Consider the following 13,411-nt stretch of genomic DNA (forward strand, 5'->3'; position numbering starts at 1 on the left):
GCTTGATGCAAGAGCAGTGCGAATCCTTCACATCTGCAGATCATAGATAATCGTTCAACTAGGAAAGCATCTTCATTGCGTCCACCTCTGGATCAGGCCCATGACCTTACCTGCGCATACCTTTCTATCTGAGCGGAGGTGAGTCTACATTATTTAGAAGTGTGATTAGCAATAAACCTCTATGATCAGTTGGGGGATGTACCTGCATTGTCTGCTTCGCATTTCACCTCCAGATCTACTGTAGACAGGCACAGCTTATTCCCTTCCTGTAGTGCTGACAGCTCTTTGGGGTTTTTCATGGAGCTTCCTACACTGAGTCGTCGCCCCACTGTGGTCACTTGTTTATAGAACTGCTTTCCTGTGATCTTGTGGTCAAAGCCCAGCCAGCTGAACTTTATTTTCACACTACCGAGAAGGGAAAATGTTAGTATCATGGTGCACAGTTTTATACATGGCAGCACTGAACTGTTATATGCGTGATGCCCTTACGTGTAGTCCATGTCCTCCGGGCCAGGGAACGGCTCAAGGGGCCAGTTGAAGAAGCAGTTGAACAAGACGAGACAAGCACAAGCCGCCCATACAATCAGGATAGTGATAAAACTCACTCCCAGATCATAAATAACCTGCACACCAAAACAGATACCATTCTGTTAGTTCTAGTTACTCTCTAATATTTCTACAGCGGTGGTAGATCCTCCTTGAAGCTCAGAGACCTGCAGCAAAGCCGACACTACACCCGCTGCTGGCACAGTATGCGAGGTTACATATATACATTTGCCAGAAATCAGATATCTCTGTGGAGTCAATTTTCCTAACAAATCCTAAAAGGCCACAATGTTTTTTAAGGACCCAGATAGTCCAGAATAATTAATCAATGTCCCATGTTTCAGATTTGAACACATTGGGCCGAATCAGGAGTCACAAAGCTCCAGAGTCACACGCAGCTTTGTGTGTGGCCGTATGTAGCGAATTCAGCAAGCTGCGTATACGCTGTAACAAACATATGCGGACTTGGGATTTCTGTATCATCATCGGCTCTTGGGTGTGTTTCTCTGTGTTCGTGAAATGGACGTTTTAGGGTGTCAACAGGGTGTATGCACATGGCAATCTCGTGGATGTGTCATGGGAGTGTCCTGGGCATGTAGCCAGATTTTCATCCTATTCTGATCCATGCAAATGCCCAGGAGACACATATTTCAGATGGATCTCTTGCACCCAGCATAGGGTAGGTGTAAGTGTCAATATAGTGATGGTGGCTGCGTTAGCAGACAGAAAACAGTGGGACGCGCGATGCATATGCATGAAGGTGCATAGTCACAATAGCATTCTATTAGCAAAATATCCACATTCTGAATTTGGCTGCATACGGGCCTGCATGCAACGCAGACCTGTTATTCTGAATGCGGCTGTATACAGGCCTGCATGCAACTCAGACCTGTTATTCTGAATGTGGCTGTATACAGGCCTGCATGCAACTCAGACCTGTTATTCTGAATGTGGCGGTATACAGGCCTGCATGCAACTCAGACCTGTTATTCTGAATGCGGCTGTATACAGGCCTGCATGCAACTCAGACCTGTTATTCTGAATGCGGCTGTGTACGGGCCTGCATGCAACTCAGACCTGTTATTCTGAATGCGGCTGTATACAGGCCTGCATGCAACTCAGACCTGTTATTCTGAATGCGGCTGTGTACGGGCCTGCATGCAACTCAGACCTGTTATTCTGAATGCGGCTGTATACGGGCCTGCATGCAACTCAGACCTGTTATTCTGAATGTGGCTGTATACAGGCCTGCATGCAACTCAGACCTGTTATTCTGAATGTGGCTGTATACAGGCCTGCATGCAACTCAGGCTCAGACCTGTTATTATGAATGCTACAAGTAATTTTTCTGAACAACAAAAGTTATTACTTGACTGAGTCTAAAAATGGGCGCTGTAATTACGGGAAGGCGTGGAAGCCAGGTTTACTACCTTATGATAATGCGGGAAGCCGCACCGCCCACTATTTTCCCATACACAGCCGAAACCGTCATCATTAATATTGGCGCTTGCACCTGCCCCATGCCGGGTACAAGAGATCTGCCAGAAGCAGGCTTCCGTTAGCTGTACGCGCGCCTCAGAATAGCACGGAACTCTGGCTACACACCCCCAAGGGAAGTTTTGTGTACAAATGCAACATTGCTACCCATAAACACCCATTTCGTGCAAGAAGAAATCTAGCCAGGATCCTCCATCTCCATATTGCCCAGAGATACCCAAAAACGCGAAAATTTGCTTCTGCGCAGTTTGCCAAAACTCGCTACTTGCGGCTATATACAGAGCTGTGTCCGAGGCCCTTAATGTATATAGGGAAAGTGTAACTAAGTAGGACATCAGCCACCGGATACAAAATGATGCAATACATTATGGGCAGTAAGCAGGCATTCCCAATCTCACACTACAAGAATCAGCCACAGGTACAGTAACCAGAGAGATAGATCTTCAACGTAAACACAATTTGGCTTGTATCCTCCAAACAAAATAAATAGCGACTAGAGTTACAGAGTAGGTAGACGACAACCCCTTAGGACCTTGGCAACGAGGCTAATTTTGTGTCAGCAACGAAATTAAAATGTTTTGCACTAACAACCTTACTATGAAAGAGATACAGTAAGCTACATGGCCAGCAACTATGTAGCAGTAATAGGTTTGTTTGATTAAATCCTATAATTAGCGAGCCCTTTAACTCCTTGCTAACCAGAGAGATCGATTTAAAAGCCCAGGATTCTCAGCAGGTTGTAATGAGAGGATAAGTACTCACCTTGATGAAGGGGAATGTGACAGCGGATGAAGCATAAGACCCGATCATCAGTGCAATAAAAGTTGAGCGCAGGTCACCAAACATATTGGGCAGCTGTAATAAAGAGTGAGACGGAGGAGTTACTGACAGAATTAGCACTTTTATATATTCATAAGGAACAGTACACAATGGCTTCACATAGCTCTGGTATAGAAGTATAGGATCTTATCTAAGGTTTGAGCCATAACGGAAATTAAAAGATGTAATCAGCTTCTATCTGACGGTGATTATACAGCACAGTCTTATGACAGATGTTTATTGTTTAGCCAGGTTTCTCCTGTAAATTGTGCAGCGTGATTCTGCAATGTTATAATGAGATATACCACTGTTATTTCCTGTCAATGAAGAAGGCCGCTGGCTTTTCTAGATACAAGGTTTTTCTTTTAATCACAAGATACATACAGTATAACATTATTACTATCACCGTTTATGGTGCCACATGATGCCACAGCGCTGTACGACGGGGAAATGGAGCACAAAGACAAACAGGTAATACACAAAACAAGCAAAGATGAAATACAAGTCATGTAAGAGGCACACGTGCATTGATGTCATTCCTTATAACATGCCCTATTTTAGCCCAGAAACAGCTGTCTATCCCATGTGTAATCTAACCAGTTACCCCGTGCAGCAGCTTGTGACTGGCTCATTGTCGCTGCAGTTTATACAAGACAATTACAATCCATCTACTCCTCTTCAATAGAGCACTTAAAAAGAGGACTGGGTGGATTAAGTTCTCCAGTGATGCCCCAGTTTTCACTAAAGCCGCATACACACTTATACCTCTTTTCTACCAAAAACCCGGGTCACACCTGGGTTTTGAGACATGGCTCCAACCCAGGTCAGACACTGTTTACACAGCACCATCGATCTGGGTTATATTCAGGTTCGCCCCGTTCACACTAAACCTGGGTCTGCCCTGCTAAACTTGTGAGGTCATAAAAATTGGGAGGTGACTGCTCCACAACCACCAATCAGTTCATTTTAGGCATGACCCAGGTCGAATAACCCAGGTTGTGCCGTTTACACTGCACCATTACCCAGGTCCATCCTGGGTCAGACCCTGGTAGCTACCTGGGTTGGATTGCCAGGTAACTTGACCAGGGTTATTTTCAGGGACCCTTTTACACTGAGCTGCGACCCTGGTAGACCCAGCAAAAACACAGGTTTTTGCTCAGGTGTAAAATGGGTATGAATGACATGCTCCATGAGCGATATCGTTAAGTGTTTCCCACGCACTGCTGGGCTCAATGTCGTTAACGACATTAAGCATACACACTGAACGATATCGTTAACGATATCGTTCAGTGACGGCACCCTCCTTCATCCACGTACTTGTTGAACCTGATGATATCGTCAGGTTGCCCTGCAAGTACGGGCGAGGAAAGACATCATTAACGATCCGGGGAGCGCACATCGTTAACGATGTCTTGCATACACACTGGACGATATTGAAGACGATGAATGATAACGATATAATTATCGTTCATATCGTCCAACTTATTGTCTAGTGTGTATGCGGCATTAGGCAGAGGTTGCCAAACGCGGTCCTCAAAGCACTCCAACAGTTTAGGTTTTAGAGATAACCATGGTTGAGCACAGGTGGTTGAATCAAATTGACTGAGGTAATAATTAAGACACCTGTGGTCAGGCATGGATATCCTTAAAACCTGGACTGTCAGGGTCCTTGAGGACCGAGTTTGGGAACCTCTGCACTAAGGGATCTCAGGTGGGGACTAAACCCCCATTTGCTACACAGGGAAGGGAGAGGATATATATTAAGTGTGGCTACCTGAAAACAGAAAACGCCTTTAAATGAATTCAGGAAGTTAAACTGTTATTGTAAAATGAGAGGGAACAGGCAATTGTGTAGCATGTGATCCTGCTGTAAGATATGGGCTGTGCTGGTATTAGCTCACATATAAACGGTGCTAATGTGTAACCATGATTATTTTAGGTGCACCTAGGCAAAAATGACATTCATTTTATGCGGTTACTGCTATACATAAAATGGCTGCAGGTCAGAAGGGCCCCGGCCTCTTATCTAACACACATGGCTATTGATTGCTTTCATAAAACTTTCCTGAAGGAGATCATTTTCCAGCAAGAGCAAAGAAAATAATTGCTGTTTGCATTATTGAGTATACATGGGCCGCAATGACCTGATCGCCTGCAATGTGGGTGAGGCTGTTATATGCTCAGGAGATATGTAATCGGCTCTCCCCATAACTAATCCTCTGATCATGCACTGATGTCTCACCTAGTTTATTTTAAGCACTAGAGGAATTCCTTCATTGTGTCTATGGACAGGAACAAGTCCCTAACATAACACATTGAACCTGCTTATGCCCAAAGCAGACAGATTAAAACACCAGCATTTCCCAGCTGAAAAGTAACTGCAGGAGTGTAATGTAAGCAGCTACAATACACAGAAATAGCGCAATAGGTTTGCTGGTCAGAAAATTGTGCTTATCTAATATGCCCATCTAACATTGTCCTTAATCTGTGGAACCAGACAGCAACAAAATAATAAACATATTGTAGGTTAATGAAACTGTTTAGGTGCACACACTTTCATGCAAGGGAATGGAGGAGCTTTTAAAAATATAGATACAGTGGTGTGAAAAAGTTTTTGCCCCCTTCCTGATTGCTTCTATTTTTGCATCTTTCAAAATTGAATATAAGGCAAAGACAACCTGAGTGAACACAACATACAGTTTTTAAATGATTGTTTCATTTATTGAAGGTAAAAAGTTATCCAACACCTACATCACCCATGTGAAAAATGAATTGCTGTTATCAGGCTTTAACACACAGAACCCGGGAAAAGTTCGAACATATGTATTAACCCACTGTTTTCACCTGATAGGCTAATTATTGCGTATATAACTTTTCGGGTCTGAGCAGAAATATACGTTAAGTGCAGTGCTGGAGGCTGACTTAAGGTGCCCATACAAGGTGCGATTTTGTACACAATATGGCCGTTTTCGATCGATCGTAACGACCAATCGTCTAAAAACTGGCGTTTTCTGGATGATTATGATGCCAATACGCTTCCCCGGCGTCGTGTATCTGCCCCGTAGATCAAATGAACCTGCAGTAAAATTTCGACCTCGTGTGCGATGTGACACACATCGTACGGTGTTTGTGCACATCATGCACGATTGAGATGCTTGTAGCACGGACCAGGGAAATCCGTGCTACAAGCATCTGTGTCATTTAAATATACAATAGCATAGACGGGTCTCACTGACACAGGTGCATGTAGCACGGATCTCTCTCGTCCGTGCTACATGCATCTGTGTCATATAGCACTCGATCTAATGATTATGCAAATCATTAGATCGTGTACGATAGATTGGGTGAACATCGTGCAGCTTTTGCTACACATCGTTCACTTCAGATGCTGGAGAGAGTTCAAGGGCGATCGCATACGAGATCGCATCGTATGCAAATCGCACCGTATGGGCACCTTTAGGGGCTAGTTCGATAGCCCCAGGGGATCAATTAGCCGGCAGTAAATTACTGCAGCTAATTGAATTTCCCCCCTATATGTGATAAAGGGGCCTATGTAATAATAATCATGGAACTGCTGTGATTATTAAGGATCTTGATAATAATGGGGACTGCGATATGCAGTGCTAATTACCATTCTGCAGGAGATATCTGTAAAATCTTCTGCATTAGGATATTAGTACATAGCAACAAACCATACAAGTACCGGTATGCAGAGCCTGCAGTTTCTAAGTAATTTTATGATAAAAAAAAAACTTGATAAATCGGCCCAAAGTGTTTTTAAAGTAAAATGTGTCAATTATCCTTATATGGTAGCAGAACCCATCGCTATCCTCATAGGTAGACTTACCATACTATCCCTTTAAACCGGGACACTCATGAATTACACAGGTTCTGTGACTGGCTGACTCCAAGTCTGCATTTCTCCTGGTTTTAATCAGCCACAGAACCTGTGTAATTCATGAGTGTCCCAGTTTAAAGAGGTAGTATGGCAAGCCTACTTATATATTGCATTTGTTGTTCTGAATACAATACCATAATTAATATTCAGTTATATAGCGCCACCTTATTACGCAGTACTTTACAGAGATAAACCTACAAGTTTGTTTATGGAGTGTGGGGAGGACATACAAACTCCACATACTGTGCCCTGGTTGGAAGCAAACTCATGACTACAGAGCATTAAGACAGAAGTGCCAACCACTGTGCCACCATGCTGCCACCATCTATGCAACTTTCCTTATTTTAAATAGTCACATATATTTTACTGAAAATGATGTATGGAATAATTTGAGTAAAAGTTGCACTGTTGCTGAGCAACCTATAGGCTTGGAGGGCTTTAATTCTCATTACACCCAAAAACTGAATAAGACAGATGACTGCTGTGGACAGAATTGAAAACAGCAACTCTGTCTTTTGTGTATGTGTAATTGATATGGTAACTAATAAGAGCATATCACTTCCCAGCAGAACTCATCAGAATAAAGTCAAATGTCTACTGATGCTCACAAAATGAGGAAAAGGTTACCAGATTATTGTTATCACTTTACAATGTTCCATCATAAAACCAACCCGGTGTCACTGGCCTTGTACAATGCGTTTGTTCTACTTTCCTTTCCCCTCGACTGGGAGACACTTATCAGCTCTCCCTGACCTGTCTTTGGCAACAAAACCCCTTCTAAATGGGCCCATTCTTTGAGTCATTCCTAAATCTCCCTGGCTTTGCCTTTACAATAATACAGAGGTATATTCTGTCTGATCTCCTAAAACTGAGGACATCGAGTAGGTATTCTTCCTCCCCCGCAACCAACAGCAGGTAAAAGGACCAGCTCCCTATGTGCACAATACGTTAACAATAAAGGCCGAGATTCAGCTGCGTGTTCTGTAGAGAATATATCATAACCATGACTATCAGTAATCTTATACCTTCTGCCATCAGCTTACACCCTATCATTGGAGTGCACCATGGCAACCTCTACTGACATAAAAAAAGAAATAAAAAAATTAAATTTATTTTTTCATAAATAAAAAATAATATTTTGTTATGCTGTCAGGTATAAAGGACATAAGATGAAGAAACAAAGCAGCGCCAACTGCCCCGGGATCTGGCCTATGTGTACTCACTACTGTATATAATACAGTTCTGCTTTCTATGAGAAAACCTGATTGTTAGTGCAGCTGTGGTATATACGGGGAGTGGGCAATGTCAGACACATTAAGTACAGTGCCACCTGTAATCACTGCCAAGTCTTCCAGGTCAGAGTCCTGCCAGGGTACGGAGTAGTACTGCCCAAGAGTAGCCGAGGTTTATCTTGGGACTCCGCTTCCTGTCTGTTAGTTGAGAACTAATATTGTTTTCTGTTTTGATATGAAAAGTTCAGGAAATGAATATGGAAGTCTCCCTTGTGTGCTCTCTCACCAGTGCTATTCTACTGGATGTTTGAAAAAACACATTTCGGTAACACTAACAGGAAATATATATAGAGAGGACACAAAAGGAAAATGAAATTCCTTTTCACTAAACCCAATCATGATGGTTTACTGTTCCGTGTATATAATGTCAGCCGTGTTACATTCATTCTTATGCAGAGTACCAGGTCACACGTTACGTGTATATTAGCAGTGGCACAGGGGGAGGAATCATAGCAGTTGTAATAACAACCTGGCTTTACTACCCAGATGGTAAAGATGGCAGCCTCCAATAAGTGAGGCGTGTCACCAGCACACTGACCAAGCAGAAGTTTGTATCATTGCTGGCAGTAACACGGACACAGCCAGGCTGCCTGAGTTAGTGCCTATTCAACTTGTGACCTCACATCATAAATCCAAGAGAGACTTTGTACATGTCAGGATCCCAGCTGTTGCCACAAGGGGAATAAACCAGAGATTAATTTTTAGGTTATACAGGGTGTAATCCATCAAGCACTGAGACCCCAGCATCCATCATGCACCGAGACCCCAGCATCACAGAGAATGCAGCCACTATTCTGACAAGATGCACAAAACAAAAAGAGAACATTGGGTTAAAGATGTATGAACCCATTAACATAGCAGCTATTTCCAGCCATTTGAAGTAGTGCTTATTGATCCATGTTATTTCAGTGGCTGGAATAGATGAAACACTGTACGCTTATGGCTTTTATGATGCAGATAAGAGATGCATGTACTGAAGACATGATCGAGTCAGTAGCTTTTAGCTTTGCTATACTTTTTATCCACATTTTTACTTCTAATGGTAGATTAACTTTTAAGGGGTTATTTGCTATGTGCCTTCGGAACAGCGTGGGAACACTGGTAATGGCGTACATCGTGATCGCAACGCTGCTCATTTTACCATAGAGGAGCGCAATAAAACAAGCAATGGTGTGCTAACGGAAGTATTAGCGATGTACGCATTAGCCCTGATAAGACCGTTTTTCTGGTCTATTTAACAAAAAAAATACAAAATTAGCTGGGAAAGCCGAGTGATGCTTAACTGCCCGGTGATACATTGCCGGGTGACACATTCCCACTGCAATGGAAGTTTGGTCTTGGGCTTCCAGTTGCAGATTCTGCTGTCCCTGGTAAATATGAGACCCAGCAATGCCAGGTCATGGCCAGCACCGGCTATGAGGCTTGAGAAATACGTAAAAACCCCTTTTCCCAAGAAAATAAAAAGTAGCCCTTTCAGAGGTGAATAGTTTGTACAGTAACTGAAGAACCTGGGAGGTAGCTCCATGTACACTTATCACCATATGTTCATGTGATGGAAGTGACAGCTAGTCAGTTATCGCATTCTCTTCTGTAACAGAACATGCAATGTGTTATTATCTGGCTGGCACCTCCTGGTTCCTGCACGCAAGCAATTAGAATTTAGAGGCACATTACGTGAACTTGCCTAAACTTTCCAGATAACAGTTTATAAGGTCTTGTAAGTACGAGTACACGGAGTAACCCTATCTTGTATTGCACACATATCTGTTTACTTACAGGATATAAGACTGAAAATTAAATTTATTGTGGAATAGCCTTATTAACCCAGTACCCAAAGGCATACTTGCCTACTCTCCCGAATCCCGGGTTGCTCTCCTGGACGCTCAGTAAAGTGGGCAAGTCTCCGGCAGGCTGCTTGCAGCTGCCGTCTTCCTGAGAGAAAAGAGGGCGGTCTGGGAAGATGGATGGCGTAATTCATTGCCCCACCCCTGGTTTATGCCAGTAATCATGTGACTGGAGGGTGAGCAACATGCTGCCCATGGGACAGTGGTGGAGTGAAAGGAACAATGGCAGCTAGATGTCAGGGGATCCACCTGGGAAGCGATATGAAATACCGCCGGCCGCATGGCCGGCAGTTCGATTCCCGGCAGCGTGAGGCAGACAGCTTGAGAGATCCCGGCAGCGGCAGCCCGACAGCGCTGGAAATCCTGATCGCCCCTAGGTAAATACTTACTAACCTAACCTAACCCCCCTAACCCTAACCCTCCGTAGGGGTGCCTAACCCTAACCTCCCCCCCTGCGCCTAACCCTAAAACCCCCTCTAAGTGCCTAACCCTAACCCACCCTCTCCCTAGCCTAACCCTCCCGGGGGGGTGCCTAACCCTAAGTCCCCCCCGGGGAGCCCTAAACCTAACCCTCCCCCCCCTGCAGCTGTCCACACGCAGCGCCCGGCATCCCTTCGATCGGGATGCCGGGCACCGATCTCCCGGCGTCGGAAAAATGACAGGCGTCTAGATTTAAACACCTGTCATTTAACCCTTGCCGGGATAAAGCAGTCGGGACGACAGCATTAACTGACTGCGAATGTGTCACAGCGACTGAATTGTGAATACGTTAGCCCAGAGTATTTATTAGCAAGTGACTGACAGGCAGGGGCTGTTTTGTGAGATTTATTGGGAGTGGGGAGAAAAACGCGGGCGCGACGTGTAGTTTTGGTGGTGTACCAGCCGTCGTTTGCGATCCTGTACGCAGGAAACAGGGCTCCGGCATCTCATTTACGGTGACCATCCAGAGTGACCATAGACTCATTGAGGAAGTCGATGTTTGCATGATCTGCATCCGATGCTGCGTATGAGTACACAGTTAGGGACCGCTGCGATGGCTCCGGTGGGCGCCTCAGTACACGTCCCGGCCGCTGTTGCATTAGGCTATTTCCGCAAACCCATAGCTGCGGCAGCATCAGCGATCCACTCTGGATCAGGACTATAGATACTCTACAGACTCTACATGTAGCACCAATTATCTGTGAGTCCAAACATAATGTGATACTGAGCATGCTGGCGTTATATAAACAAATGTTTTTAAATGAATGAAGTAATTCTGCTGTGAAAAAGCCGACACATCACATTAGCCTCACTTTCTGCAAGTGCTCCAGCAGCTCTATAAATGGCTGCACAGCAGCTTTTCTTCATATGTTAATTATAATGCTGGTATAAGGGGGAGATTCAGGCATCTGTGATCCTCCCTGGGCCTGCATATGCCATGACTGATGTTCTCCACATTGTCGTGAGAAATAAACACCAAAAGACCTCCCCCACACACACATATTATATATATATATATATATATATATATATATATAGTTTAAGCAAAGAACAACCAAGACTTCCTTTTCTCGTTTAGTGATACTGTATGTTATTCAGGAACTCAGTAACAGTCAACAGCAGAAGTAGAGCTAGTTAACATTCTTTTGCCTAAAAGACGACAGCATTACCTGTTTGCTAGAAGAGTGAAGTACCCAGAGGGGGGCGATTCAATTGTTTTTCCGGCGGCTATTTTTTTAAGGTGCCCAACGGAGCAATTCAATTGCTGCTCCGTTTGGTTGTGATAGCCGGCGGCAAGCAGTGACATAGTGTATATTACGGCTAACACCAATATGGTGGTGAAGATATTGTTCTTAATGATGCAGAAAGAAAATAAATATGTGCAATAATTGAACCTATGGTGATAAAACGGAAATATATAAATGTACAAGGCCTTTTTTTTGAATTGAAGAAATCTATTTTTCTTGCTTGGCTAGTAATTGTAACTAATCATATTAATCCCGGTTAAGTGAAAGCAATCACAGCAAAATACAGACACAATGCGGAAATTAAAACAAACTGGGAATCAATGCCCTAAAGGGATTATTGCTTAGTGTTACATAAACAAACACTTATATAAAGAAAATACTGGGCACTGAAAAGCAAACGAGGATCATACACATGATCTAACCCATTTACTAATTAGGGCAATGACACAGAAGAGACATTATGGCAGTGTGTGTGCTTTACCTACTGCCATCCCTAAGCAACAAGACTTGTTAGTTGTGCAGACCAAGCTCAGTTTTCCATCTGATCAAACAGTGTCCTAGTCCCATCAAGCTGGTATAAAGTTATAAATAGTTATTATGTAATCACTGATGTTCCTGCATGTATGGGGATGGATGAATAAGCATGTCTGCAGTGACCATCGTAGAAATGCTTAATTTCTGTCATTTTAGAACAAGATGGATGGAAATCTCCCCACAGTTCATTGCAAGAAAAGTTGACTGGGTCACAAAGGATTTTTATAGGGCCGGGCTGTACATCCTGTCACCTTATGGAGTCTGAGAAGTCTTTAGGATACAGGAAACCTTGTGTCCTTCTGATCCCTCTGATAAACCATTGAATGGACATTTAAATATAACTAGCTGGAGTACCCGGCGTTGCCTGTGATTTTAAGAATCTTTGTTTACACATCATCCTCCAACAAACCTCTCCTTAGGCAGGCCTCACAAAGTGTGACAAACTTCCCCATCAACAGCCCTAAGGTCTTTGAAGGAAGTAGGACCTGTAACGGTGTAAAGCAAACTTCGGAGATAGAAGCATTCAAAATTTGTTGGATGTACAGTGTAAACACGGCCAAGAGCTTCTGTTGCTCTGATACCAGGATGACCATCTACAGCGACTCCCTGTTTTCTGCGCAGAAAAAGTTTTCGAGAAGCATTCCATGCGTAATATTTTGGCAGCTCACAGTACAGCAGGGTCCTTGCAAAGTCATCATTTTGACACAGTTCAAGGAAGTAGATGTTGTTGCGTAATTTGGTATAGTCAGAGAGCTGAGAATTCTGGCAAAGCCTGCTAAAGCTCTCTTCGATAATAAACATTAAGATCATGACAAAACATGACAATACAAAACGCTTGCTCCGAGGCCCTACCCATATGCCTTGAGGCCCCACAATGAGTGTACAGCAAAAATAGTGTTTTTTAATTAATTAAAAATGAACAGTAATTAATTTCGATTTAAAATTTTTTAAGTTGCCTCCGCCGTGTTTTAATTAGGGGTGTGCACCGGACACTTTTCGTGTTTTGTGTTTTGGTTTTGGATCTGGATCTTTCTTCGTGTTTTGGATCTGGATTGGTTTTGCCAAAACCACCCTTCCGTGTTTTGGGTTCTGGGTTTTGTGTTTTGGATCTGGATTTTTTCTTAAAAAATAAAAAAAAAACGCTAAAATCACATAAATGGGCCTTTTTTTGTTCCTACGCTATTAATAACCCCAATAACATTAATTTCCACTCATTTCCACTCTATTCTGAACACCTCACACCTCACAATATTG

General features: G+C 43.4%; 1 protein-coding gene across 1 annotated transcript in view; it reads right to left on the reverse strand.

Moving 5' to 3' along the window:
- SLC43A2 (solute carrier family 43 member 2) overlaps positions 1-13,411 on the reverse strand; it is a 73,755-nt gene that overhangs the window by 20,234 nt on the left and 40,110 nt on the right. The window contains exons 6-8 of the mRNA XM_088454825.1: positions 2,806-2,898; positions 490-623; positions 203-405 (exon numbers count right to left, since the gene is read on the reverse strand). Coding sequence (XP_088310951.1) covers positions 203-405; positions 490-623; positions 2,806-2,898 — 430 coding nt within the window. The remainder of the gene's footprint in view (positions 1-202; positions 406-489; positions 624-2,805; positions 2,899-13,411) is intronic.

Source organism: Taudactylus pleione, unplaced genomic scaffold, assembly GCF_031769625.1.
Source record: "Taudactylus pleione unplaced genomic scaffold, aTauple2 ptg000040l, whole genome shotgun sequence".
Lineage (NCBI taxonomy): Eukaryota > Metazoa > Chordata > Amphibia > Anura > Myobatrachidae > Taudactylus > Taudactylus pleione.